The 12,949-nt window shown below is 39.4% G+C and overlaps 1 protein-coding gene across 4 annotated transcripts; it reads left to right on the top strand.

The window, feature by feature from the left end:
* Window positions 1–685: 685 nt before the first annotated feature.
* usp48 (ubiquitin specific peptidase 48) lies at window positions 686–12,793 on the top strand. 4 transcript variants are annotated; one of them, XM_044023304.1, is made up of 28 exons: window positions 686–827; window positions 1,282–1,419; window positions 1,814–1,934; window positions 2,066–2,207; window positions 2,782–2,909; window positions 3,148–3,272; window positions 3,561–3,669; window positions 3,856–3,989; window positions 4,241–4,326; window positions 4,546–4,725; window positions 4,980–5,117; window positions 5,415–5,564; window positions 5,753–5,953; window positions 6,267–6,378; window positions 6,720–6,862; window positions 7,097–7,171; window positions 7,321–7,445; window positions 7,739–7,861; window positions 8,197–8,258; window positions 8,361–8,471; window positions 8,684–8,814; window positions 9,190–9,296; window positions 9,421–9,528; window positions 10,396–10,578; window positions 10,654–10,779; window positions 11,518–11,566; window positions 11,670–11,696; window positions 12,013–12,793. In XM_044023304.1, exons 2-28 carry the CDS (start codon window positions 1,286–1,288, stop codon window positions 12,033–12,035), a joined length of 3,153 nt encoding a protein of 1,050 aa, XP_043879239.1. In that variant the 5' UTR covers window positions 686–827; window positions 1,282–1,285; the 3' UTR covers window positions 12,036–12,793. The 4 variants fall into 4 exon arrangements, with proteins under 4 accessions (XP_043879239.1, XP_043879241.1, XP_043879240.1 ...); XM_044023305.1 differs by lacking the exon at window positions 686–827 and having other exon boundaries at window positions 855–1,419; window positions 1,817–1,934; XM_044023303.1 differs by lacking the exon at window positions 686–827 and having other exon boundaries at window positions 856–1,419.
* The last annotated feature ends 156 nt before the right edge of the window (window positions 12,794–12,949 follow it).

Raw genomic sequence — 12,949 nt, 5'->3', positions numbered from 1 at the left:
TATGTTTGTGTGCATGGTTTTCTCTAATCGATAGATAGATAGACAGATAGATAGATAGATAGATAGATAGATAGATAGATAGAGTTTCAGCAGCACTAACATCAAAAGAACAGACACTGACACACACACAGGCAAATACTGTATTTTAGAAATTCATACATCAAAGCCCTTGGCTCACTTAAGACATTTTCGCTCCTGCTTCATATCTTTTTGGATTATTTTGATTAAACTTTTTGAACATTTTCCAGCAACCTTTTCAGGGCAGATCAAAGCAGGCAAGATACAATGCACCAAAGGCAACAGCATAAGTACCCAACTGTGCTCTTTTGGGCCCAGATGGTGGCAAACTGATATGGGAGCTCCGTCTCCTACCGGTAACTTTTAACTATTATCTTCCTTTTTTCTAAATTAATTAGATTCTATTATGCTTTTATCATATGTATGCTACACATTTGCCTACATTAAGTTTCTGCTCATTTTTATGTATCTTATGTATCCTACATTATGTATCCCTGGCTGTAGGGGGAAAGCACTTACAAATAAATATTTGCTCACTTAAAATGGAAATTGTGAATTAAAGTAACGTAGGTGGTAATGACACATTAAGAACACAGTGGATGTATACACTGAAGTAGTACTACTATATCCGTTCATCGCTCCAGTCACAACAAAGAAACGTCTTTACGTCACGCCTTGACGTCGTGTTGATTCTGAGCGGAGAAATAATATATTTATAAACTGACGCAAGGGCGCTAAATCTAAAATAAACCGTGAATAAAATGTGAAAATATATCAATATTCTGGTGAAGCAGCTGCACGCATGAAAGGTTCGATAGCATTTGACCTTCGCACAATAAACCCGTTACGTTAGCGTCAGGTAGCGTTACAGGGGGAAATTGCTTGCTAACGTCGGGCTAGCTATATTTTAGCTTACTGGCTAACGTTAGCTCAAGGGTAGTCCTTACTTCTGACGTTACCGTGCATACTGTGTAATTCGTTATCTACTGTAATTTTTGGGTTTGTGTGTTGTTAAGATGTGGTGTGATACGCGTATTTTTCAAGCTTAATTGTAGTGTAAATGCTCAGCTTATATTAGTCGGCACCTCAAAGCTACCCAAAGGTTGCTTCGTAAGAAACAAGCTACGACCTGCAATAACTTATTTAGCTCCCGTTAGCCGGCTATGTTAGCATCCCTGGAAACTATTTTGCTAACCTTGGGCTTTTGTGTTTTTGCGTTTTCAAACCTATATATCTGACTGCGTGCTAAACGTTGCACCTTAGGATTATGGCGCCCCGCATACAGCTGGAGAAAGCGGCTTGGCGTTGGGTGGAAACGGTGAAACCAGAAGAAATCGGACAGGAGCACATCGAGCTAGCATATCGGGTGAATCTCCCGGCCTGCAAGAGAGGAGCCTGCAGGTAAGATGTTAACATTTCTGAATAACATTATGTTGTAATGTTGCGTGTCCCAGTTTATAGCATTTGGTTTTAATGTGCCCGCTTCGTTCAGAAATGCTAATGTGCCTCATACATCTCATTTGTTTCCTTGGTTGAAGAGAAATGTACGTATCGTGTTGAGCTGATCAGTATAAAAGATGACGATGATGCACCCCTGTCTCTAACTACCTCCTTATAGGCATATATACACTGTAGCAAGCATGTAATAGGCATCGCAGGGAATTGCTGTGTGGCTTTAAAATGTCTAATTTCCATAAAAATATGTATGGTAACTCATTCATACACGTAGGCACGACTTTTATTTCTATTTCTGTTTGTGGAATAACAAGGTTAATCCTGACTTCCTTTTTTAAAGAAGGAACTGCAAAGGGAATCCCAACTGTCTTGTGGGTATTGGTGAGCAGGCGTGGTTGGGGGAGATAGATGAAAATGCTTTTCACAATATTGACGACCCAAATTCAGAGCGCCGAGACAAGGTATTTCTTTTATCAGGTGCAAATTGTATTCTCAACTGTCATTGTTGTCAGTGAGCAGCTGATGTTCTAACATGTGAAATGTGTTTTGAATCTATCTTTTCCTCTGTCCCTTTGTCTGTGACCCCTTTTAGAACACATTTGTTGGCCTGACCAACTTGGGTGCAACCTGTTATGTTAACACTTTCCTGCAAGTGTGGTTCCACAACCTGGAGTTGCGGAGGACCCTCTATCAGTGCCATAATTCACGAGCACAGGAACATAACATTGAGTCTGGTAAAACTAAGAACTAACCACTACAATCATTCCTTGTTTGGTGTTTGATCACCATCTGGTTTAAGCTGGCCTGTTAAATTACTTTTTTTGTGCATACTGTATACCTGTATACCAGTTTTTGTGTTTTTAACAAATTACAACAGAAAATGTGCAGGTACCTTGAGAACAGATCACTCTACCAATGCAGAACTCAAATAATTGATCAGTGTTTATTTGTTGAATTCATTTACAATTATTGAGTAAATAATTGAATATGTCCTAGCAAATTAACAAGGCCAGTGATTACAGACTTGTCAGAAGTAGTTATAAACTTTCCCATGTTGCTGATGTTAGATTTGCACTGGGGATTTTGATGTTATGCTTTTCTTAAACAATTTAGCATAGTGTAGTGTAAAATAATCTCAAAATAATTAATTTACTTGTTGGCTAGCCTTGAGTGACAATAATTCATTTACTTGTTGGCTAGCCTTGAGTGAGACATTTTATCACACTGTGAACCAATGATGATTGTTCTCTAGCTTTTCTGAAAGCATTTAATTTCATTTTCTCAGACATATGTCTCTGTTTCTTTCAGATTACGAGCCTCAGTCCATTTGTGAGCATTTGCAGTATCTGTTTGCTCTGCTGCAGAACAGCAACAGGAAATACATAGATCCTTCTGGGTTGGTTAAAGCACTTGGTCTGGATACAGGACAACAACAGGTAAGTGGGGTCCTATTTTCCTGTTAAGTCTTCATTCTGACAGTTGTGTTCAGAATATTGTCATGTATTTGTGGAGGTGTGTATTGGTATGTAATGGTTAAAGATTATACCAATCAGAAGTTCCAGAAACTAAATTGAAAGGATATGTAACCAACAGTTAAAAGTGTTGATAATTTTTTCTTAAGTAGTGGAGATTTGGGGGTTTCAGACCACTGAATTCAGATGCTTTAATTTTCAGGATGCCCAGGAGTTTTCAAAGCTTTTCTTGTCCCTACTGGAGGACACACTATCCAAGCAAAAGAACCCCAACCTGCAGAATGTCATCCAGCGGCAGTTCTGTGGACAGTTCTCCTATGTTACTGTGTAAGTCTATGCAAAACTCGAAACCTGTCACAAGTTTGTTCTATGATTTGATGAGTCACTAATTAGGTGTCACCTAATAATAACAAGCTGAACCACAGCTGAGTGGTTATTCTTTACACACACCTCACACATATCAGCAACAACAGCAATTCATATTCAAGATGAAAGAGCTTTGATATCAGTGTCAGCAGATATCCAAATCCAGGTATCAGAAGTGGATCCAGACTGGAGATGTGGAAGTGATACATCTCTAAATTTGTTTGTTGTCTTGGTTTGCCTGTTTTACAGCTGTAACCAGTGTGGACGATCATCTGCTCTGCCTTCCCGTTTCTACGAGCTGGAGTTAAACATCCAGGGCCACAAAAACCTCACTGAGTGCGTCACTGAATTCCTGAAGGTAACATTCATTCACTGCCACATTGACTTAATTAACTTACACATTATACATGTTATAGTAAATGCACACAGAGCAACATTCATCTGTCCAGTTTAAGTGACTGTTTATTTAGGTATAATTAATATATTTTATAATGTCTTGACATGCGGGCTCATGATCATAATGGCTCTCTTTTCCATGTTTCAGGAAGAGAAGCTGGATGGAGACAACCGCTACTTCTGTGAGAGCTGTCAGAGTAAACAGAACGCCACCAGAAGGATAAAACTACACAACCTCCCTCCAACCCTCAACCTGCAGCTCATGCGCTTTGTCTTTGACAGGTCAGCCATCACTCACTTCATGTTCTTTATTTGTATGGGGACTGAGTATAGAACTAATTATTTCTGGGAATATGCCAGAATTACCTTTTAAATGATCATTTTCATCCATATTCCTTGGGCAAACAGGAACTGAAAGTATAAACATAAAGGGCCAAAAGTGTAAAACTGTATTTCTCGAGTTAGTTCATTTGTGTCTACTGTCTGTTTTTTGTAAGAACAGCAACTTAAGGAAGCTGTACTGTTTTCTCCAGACAAACAGGCCACAAAAAGAAGTTGAACACTTTCATCAGTTTTCCAGAGCAGCTTGACATGGCACCTTTTCTGGAAGGAAAACAAGGTATCAGCAGTGTGAATCTCTGTGACAAACACACACATCCTGCACAGTCCCTTGACAGACAATACACACAGCAAGTGTCAGCTTTATAGAAGAAAAAAAATACACTCACTCCTTTTTTCAGCTCTTATTATGGATGATGGATTACTGTCAGCACAAGTTCACTGCTTTTTAAAGCTGATATTGTCTTGTTCATGTTGATATTGATGCATTTTCCCTCAGACCAGAAGTGCGTTTATGAACTGAGTGCAGTGCTGATTCACCGGGGCATCAGCGCTTACTCGGGCCACTACATTGCGCATGTGAAAGACGCTCGTACTGGAGACTGGTACAAATTCAACGATGAAGAAATTGAGAAGATGGAAGGCAAGAAGCTGCAGCTTGGCACTGAGGAGGACATTGGTGAGTCGTGCTAAATACTTAATGAACAGTTGTACCTTCCTGAAAGTCATTAATACCCGTTTGTTATGTTGTTCAGTGTTTGAAATGTTTTTCCTAACCTTTTGCAATACAGACATTAGTTAAAATGTGTAGTTGTCATTATAGTGGTGCTTTGGTAAAATCAAGAAACATTTTATAAGATACAAACATGACCTCAGAGTGATGTATGTAAAAGTATACGCTTTCACAAAGATATTTTCTTTCTTGTGCCCTAGCTGAAACCGTGAAGTCCCAGACACGAAAGCCAAAGTGCAGTAAAGGCTACCACTGTTCCAGAAATGCATACATGCTGGTGTATAAGGTCCAGGAAGAGGAGAGCTCAGATGCTTCTAGAGCCAGTGTTGAGGTACCAGGTGAGAGGTGGAATTTTTCAATTTCACATTTTTACATGTTGGCATGAGTGCATTGTCATGAATCCATGACCAAAATTCTTCTTTGTAAAAAGTAAGACTTAAAAACTACCAAAAACACACCCTACCATTAGATCTAGAGTGACTGTAGTGCTAGCATTAGCATGACTTTTCCCACATCATTGTTAAAGTCACATTTATAAGGCTAGTGTGTCCAGATTTCAGTTAATTTTCCTGCCTAAATTACCACCTGGAATGTGCTGTCTCATTTAATGGTTTCTTAAATCTGTCTCCTGTCAGCCTTTCTTCAGAGACTAGTTGATCAAGACAACCATAAATTTGAAGAGTGGTGCAATGAAATGGCAGACATGAGAAAACAGAGTGTGGACAAAGGCAAAGCAAAGCATGAGGAGGTGAAGGAACTGTACGAGCTTTTACCCACAAAAGATGGTCAGTAAAAACATTTTCAATCAGTGTGTTCACAATATGTTACAGAAACAATAATGCAAGTTGCCTGTATTAGTATTTAAGGTTGTCAGTGTTGCAACCTCACTGTCTCTGGTCCTGAAAAGTGAAGCCATCAGAATTAGATCCGTGTCTTTTGTTGCTTGACGTTCTTTTCTACTTTCTATCCTCAGGTGAGCCATATGAATTTATACCCCTTGAGTGGCTCAAGAAGTGGCTGGATGATTCTACTGCTACAAAAGAAATAGACAACTCGCTCTTCCTGTGTTCGCACGGCAAGCTGCACCCAGACAAGGTGGGAGATTCCAAAAGAATTTCCCTGCAAGCTGCTCAGCTTCTCTATGAGCGATACGGTGGAGGGCCAAGACTGGACGGTAAGCCTTAGGAATGGGTAGTCTCTTCTCAGGTCATGTGCCTCTAGTTATAGTGCTTTTATTTCCTAGCGCTAGGTGTCATAACCATTTTAAAACATATTTTGATGACCATCAAATGAGATCTCTGTTCATTCAACTTTGCGTAGATGTACACCTGTAGGACATGAAGTAAATTAGACCCACCAAACAGTACAATGCTTATATCAGAGCCTCCACAGAGAAGCTCACTCTTGAAAGTCCTTCTCCTAATACCACAATGTTTTTCTACATCATTTTCATACAAGTCAGTTTTGTGTGTGTGCTTCTTTTCCAGACTCCTCGCTGTGTAGCGAGTGTGTCGGCCAGCGATGTCGAGTGCTGCGGCTAAAGAACCAGCTTAATGAAGACTACAAGGAAGTCACCAACATGGTCAAACGTACACTCAGGTACAGTATCAACACTCATCCTTAGTGTTAGCATTAAGCATTATAGTGCTGTGCATTAGAGTAAGGTTAATGATAGTGTCAAATGATATTTGAATGATTCTATGTCTTGTGATTACATTACATTACATTACATATCATTTAGCAGACGCTTTTATCCAAAGCGACTTACAAAAGTGCATTTAAACATTTGGGTACAAATAAGAGCTAGAAGTAAGTAAGTAAGTGATGTGATTGAATAGTGATTAAGGAGGGACTGACAAGTTTTCAGTTACTTTTCATCAGTGTATTTGCTTGACATTTGTTTCCCTGTAATAATGTGTGTGTGCATGTGTATGTCTTAGTGGTGAGGGTTACTGGGTGGGCAAAGCATCTCTGCGTAGCTGGAGGCAGTTGGCTATGGAACAGCTGGAGGAGGATGAACATGAAACCAAACACAGCAATGGCCAGACCAATGGACAGGGACCACACATCAACAGCAGCAAAGGTAGGATGTTGTCACAATCATTCACTGTGATCACATTTCATCTTCATTCTGATGTCTGATGTGAGCATTAACTGAAGCTCCTGTGCTGTAATCTGCAGAATTTATACACTGCATTGCTGACTGTATAATTACACAAAAAACACTGTTACTGATGAAATGCACAGCAGTAAATGTTTATAATTATATAAATTTACAAAACCAGCTCTCACTCATGTTGAATTCTTTTGTTTGTAGAGTTCAGCTCTGAGCTTTCAGACGGCAAAGAGGATGACATGAAGACGTTCAATGAAGACATTGTCTGCACTCATGGTACTTTCCTCCTTGTCAGCATCTATACAAACTTTACATTGATGTTTTACAATATTTGAAGAAAACATTTGTTGCATAGAAACCCGTAATTTAATCATTGGTATGCAGTCTTTTAAATGTGTATGTATGTATGTATGTTACTGCTGTAGGGGGTCTCAGTATTCTGGAGACTGAACGGAAGCTGGTATCCTCTGAAGTTTGGACCAAGCTGAGGGCATATTTCCCCAAAGCGCCACAATTCACTGAAAACCAACAGCCCTGTCAGCAGTGCCTGGTGAGGAGACATGATCTGTGATATGAATGTGAAACAAATCTAAGCAGCACCTAAAATCAGAAGTCCAATGTGTAATACCTGAGCGCCTCGAGTCATCGCCGTTGAGCATGCATGTCACATCAATACAAGCGATCATTCTAGCCGGTCACCAAAGAAAACTGAAATAGAACATAGCTTTTCTTCTGCTGTTACTGTATAAGAACATACAATCCACCAAAGAGATTTTCACTTTTATTTTCTATACTTTATTGCTTCTGTCAACCTTTTCAAGTGGGATATTTTTTTGTGTTTAGACATTAGAGCAGGAGGAAAAAGACAATGAGGCAGTCAGTAAGATGATGGCCCTGGACCAGAAGAACCAGCTGCTCAACCTCTTTCATGAGAAGAACCGACCGACACTCACAAAGTGGCCTCAGGTACAATGATACATAGCCAAGCACCAAACTGTCATCTGCCTGAGTCATGTGACCACATCACTAATTCAAATCATTACATTTTCACGTGAACAAGTAAGGCTAACTTTAGATTTAGGTGGTGAAGTCACACTGTGAAACAGGGTCCATAAAAATTCCATAAAAACAGGTGTTTGAAAGAGAGAACACTTGTTGTGTAAGAGAGGAAAGTGTATAAATGAGTGAGTGTGTATGCAGGTCCACGTGTTTGTGTGCTTACTGCATAATATCATGACCGATATTACCACAGCATGAATCTGGTGGCTGTGCAGTAACTGATCTGTGGTCTGTCTCTTCAGGGCACCGATGTACTTTACATTGTTCCCCTGTTTTTTGTGGACGAGTGGAGAAAATTCATCAGGTACGTTTGTTTCGGTGAAATAAATTAACGTTGACGTGTTTGTCGTCACCCAGTGAAAACGATATATTAAAAAATTGTTCCTCCCACCTGTGTGTTCTCTAGGAGGCCCACAAAATCCTCTCCAGTGTCTAACGTGGGCAACACTCTGCTGCTCTGTCCTCATGGAGGCTTCATGTTCACGTATGACTCTCTGATCAGTGGAGATGCACAACAGTGAGTTCTGTTTACCTGTCAAACCTCACTGTCAACCAATACATTAGGAAAGTCTTTATTAACACAAGATTTAACACACATTTTTACTGAAGGATTTCACAGCTTTAACCAGGCAGGTTGCAATAATGAAGTGAATACACACACTATGAAGTGTGGAAAATAAATATCTGCACACTGTTGTGGTCTCATGTTGTGCTGTTTGTCCTGCACAGTATAGCTCTGCTCTGGCCCAACGAATGGGAGGTAATCAGTAGACTCTTCATAGTGGACCAGCCCATCTCCATCCACTGCTTCCAACAAACCACACCTACCGGACCCACCACTCAGTACACCACACAGCCTGGTAAGACTGCAGTTTAGCTCAAATGTTTACACTTACATTTTACAGGTTTTATGGCATTTATTTGTATTTTCTTCTTTCATATGCTTAAAATTGAAATTCCATTTATGACGTTTAAATATCAAACCCTCAGTGCCTAAATAATACAATGTCTTAACTGTCATTGTACTCTTTTTTTCCTTTCACTGTACAAAGTCAGTTCACAGGTTTGATGTAGCATAACAGTTCTGACTCAGTTTTAGTGTCAAAATGGGCACAGAATTTGGAGAAAGTGAATTAAAGATTTGTTTTAAAGTGTTATTTAATATATTTGTTTGGGGAATTTAGAGCTCATAAACGCAAGCTGTTGTTGGTTCATGGATATTTTTATGTGCTCAGATCTATGCTGGGAGTGCAGAGAGAGCTTCCTTTTCCAGCAGCAGAGGGACCTCAGAGAGTACACGCAGGCGACCATCTACATCCGCAAAGTCATCGAAGACCAAGCGGTATGAGAAGAAGGACATTATACATTATGTCAAACAGTGATGGCTCTAATTCGTTTAAATACAGGCACAGGTTGTTGTTGGTGCATTATTTTAAGATAGTGTTTTCACATTGTCATGTGCATAGATGATGAAAGAAGCAACTCCTGAGATGAACGCCAGCAGCTCAGAGGCAGAGGAGGAGAAAGAGGAACAACCAAAGGTGGATGGAGAGAAAGATCCTGACTTCAGCCAGGTATGTGCAGCATGCAGCTGCAAGCAAGAGTCCAAATATCCAGTTTTCAGGCTGTGTTTCTGTCCAATCAGCTTTTTATTCGAGAGGAACTACTGGTGTGTCAGGGTTCATCCATGTTCTGGGCATGAATGTAGTACTATAAACAAGAAGCAGACTTTCTCCGCTTTATTTTTTTGCTTAACTCAGAAAATATGACTGACGAGTGAGAAGGTGGTGAAAGGTATGATTAACATGGGTTTCTTTTAAGAAACTGAAAGTAAGTGTTAACAGGTTTTTCTGTTTGTTCTATGACAGCTTGTTGTTATTGTGTTGACAGGAATGATAACACAAGCCAATCAGGAAACAAATGCGGGTGTTGTTGAATTCAAAAGTTTCTACAAAAACAAATCTTAGGGTTGATGTGATGTGACGTGTTTTTAAAAACAACAATGCACCACGTATACAACGCACCGTCGTCCGTGGATGTAGCATCGGATGTGACTTTTAATAACCAGTGGTTTAAAGTTAAAGTTTAATTTTATTAATCCCCTTAGGGAAAGTATTCCTCTGCATTTGACCCATCCTAGAATTAGGAGCAGTGGGCTGCCACACTGAGTAGTGCCCAGGGGAGCATTGAAGAGGAAGAGGTTGGGACAGCTGCTGCTACAGCATCAGTTATATCAGCACTGGAGTTTCTTCATTAGAAGAAGAGCAAAGACAGAAATTGAAGACTTCTTCAGTAGCAATTATGGTTGGACAGATGGTTCCCCCAATCACCTTACAAGGGTTTTGTCCAATTTTATGTTTTATCCAAGCCTTTTCTGTAAGGCCTATGGTATCATCTATTAAAGCCAAACCTTTTATTTCACAAAACTTTGTTTCTTTCAGTCACAAGATGGTGCAAAGCGGTTAAAGCTGTGTGACGACAGTGCAGCTCCAGCACCTGTTGTTCCTGTGACCAGTATGAGCAAATTTGGTGGAATCAGAAGAAGCACCCGGCACAGGAAACTCAGAGGAGAGAAAGCACTCATAGTTTCAGCTAATCAGACACTCAAAGAGCTGAAGATACAGGTGAGGGTGTTGCATCACTGGTTTGAATGCTGCAGGTAATCATTTCTGTACACTAACTTCACTGTGGTCCTATAGATTATGCACGCCTTCTCTGTGGCTCCGTTTGACCAGAACCTCTCCATTGATGGAAAAAGTCTAACAGATGACTCGGCCACACTGGGCAGTCTGGGTGTTGTTCCAGAGAGCATAATCTGTCTAAAGGTATGTCCTTCTTTGTTTCCCTCTGTGACTGGATCTGCTGTCAGTGGTGTCATCTTGTACCTACCTTGGCTATCGCCCTGTTCAATGCTGCCTTTAGCATTTACATCCCTCTTCCCAACAATCCCCTCATGAGCGTACTTTATGGGGGACAAACAGCCTAACCTCACAAGCTGGAAGATTTTCTAGGCCTAATGCCCACCCTTAAAGACACCACAAACAGCTCAGGTCTGTCCCTCTTCAAAGATATTAAGTATGTTGGGGCCTTCAAGCCATTTTCATGTTTTTATGTAATCGGAGGAATGTAAGAATATACTATTAAGTTTCTTAATCAACCATTAAAGTTTTTGCATCATGACATTTTGCCCACAAAGGAAAATGTGTTATTTTTGAATAATATCTCATCCACTCTTTGTGTCTACAGATGACATTATTCGGTATCATAAAGGTAAATTAATATAGCACTTAAAGTGTTGTCCCGTTCCTAATGTCGAGGCCTTGCAGCCTCTTACACTCTGCAGGTGACATCATCAAAGTCCATGAAGGTTCAGGTCTTAAGGGTTTAAGGGGACATTGGGGTCAGACATAAGCTTTGAAACTGAGACCCATGTCCCTGAGCAAATGCTCTAGATCAGTGTTTGCTGTCAGAATGTAGCGCTATTTAACACCGATTATAACAAAAGATTTAACTAACAGCAGCTTAAATATAGAAAGACAGTCTTAACCACTGTTTTCTCACAGGCTGACGAGCCAATAGCAGACTATGCCGCAATGGATGACGTCTATCAGGGTAAGAGGCATTATCCTCACTGTAGCTGCTACATTCAACGTGATTGATTTAGAAATAATAACAAAATTCACATTTGTTTATGAGTAATTTTCTTCCTTCACAGTGAGAATGCCTGAAGAGGGATTTAAAGGTGAGCGTTCTTTTTCTGTATTTGTTTTTTATGTCTTCTTCATCTAGTAAGTCAGTGTTTACATGCATGCATGTTGTCTAATTTCTATTTAGTTTCTAAATCTTTTAGTAGTTTCTAATTCCCAATTAAATTTGTGAACGCATGACAAATTAGTATTAAAGAAAAAAAAAAACTGCGATTGCCAGATTCATTCATCAGTTAATTTAGATATATAGAATTTATATTAAAAAAATATTTTTGTTTCATTTTTACTGTGATTTGTTTCTGCGTGTAAAGTGTCACTTGTGATTTAAGTGTAATGTGTGTCCTCCTGCAGGCACTGGGCTTCTGGGTCACTGAGGAAAGCTGTGCTGCAGCCATGCTTGAATTGGACAGATGACAAAGGAAAAAAAGCTTGAATTTGTCAGGTGTCCATATATAAATAAGTGCTTTAATTTGTTTTTTTACATTTTGAGTAGGCTTTCTTTAATAAAACTGTGACTATGTTGCAAAGCCGCTGTTTTTCTCTACAGAAGGTTAGCTGACCTTTGATATTTAAAATTCCTAGTCATTCTGAAGGACTCTATGGTAGAGCTTCTGCCTGACTAATAGAAACATGTTGGAGTGGATCTAAGATGATCTATTGTATGCTGAGGCTTGTCTTCAGTTAAATTCTATTGTTACTTGTGGAAATGGGCTTCGTTTTTGATTATTTTAAATTATGGCCAGACAGAGTAAAATTTAAGAAAATGTCTCTTTCCATTATGTGGAAGCTTGTGTTCTCACTGCAGTTTTTCAGATTTGTCAAAAAGAATGCACGAGTAACTGTTAAGTATTACAAAAAATATAATTGCTCTTTAATGTTAGAACATTTATTACCTCTACAGCAAATCTATATCCATAATCCTCCATGTGGCATTTAGAGATGCATAGCTACTCTGGATGAAGAGAGGCAAAATCCTGCAATTGTCTCAGCAGTGTAAACCTCATGAGTTGGAAGTGAGAGATAAACGCAGTGTAATGTCCTCTTCTTTTCACACTTATTTCTTATGGGCAATAAGGTTATTTTCAAAATCCTCTGTCCCAACATACTTGTAATAAATAGATTCAACAAATTACCAGTTGAAATGTGGTCTTTGTCTTAGTGCTTTTTAAACATGTGAATCCAATATCTATTGAGAATATTGAAAATGTATTTATTTTAGTATACAATACAATACATGTAGCACAACAAAGTCATACCTGAAGCAAGTTTGGATGTGTCTGACATCAAA

Source organism: Solea senegalensis, linkage group LG4 (genome assembly GCF_019176455.1).
Source record: "Solea senegalensis isolate Sse05_10M linkage group LG4, IFAPA_SoseM_1, whole genome shotgun sequence".
NCBI classification, from domain to species: Eukaryota; Metazoa; Chordata; class Actinopteri; order Pleuronectiformes; family Soleidae; genus Solea; species Solea senegalensis.
This window is presented reverse-complemented; position numbering and strand designations above follow the sequence as displayed.

Bases quoted from the DNA above. Each gene is read 5' to 3' on its own strand.
- usp48 (XM_044023304.1), top strand. From the start codon at position 1,286: ATGGCGCCCCGCATACAGCTGGAGAAAGCGGCTTGGCGTTGGGTGGAA. The intron at 3,990-4,240 runs GTCAGCCATCAC...TGTTTTCTCCAG, and splicing joins ATGCGCTTTGTCTTTGACAG to ACAAACAGGCCACAAAAAGA. The intron at 10,780-11,517 runs GTATGTCCTTCT...GTTTTCTCACAG, and splicing joins AGAGCATAATCTGTCTAAAG to GCTGACGAGCCAATAGCAGA.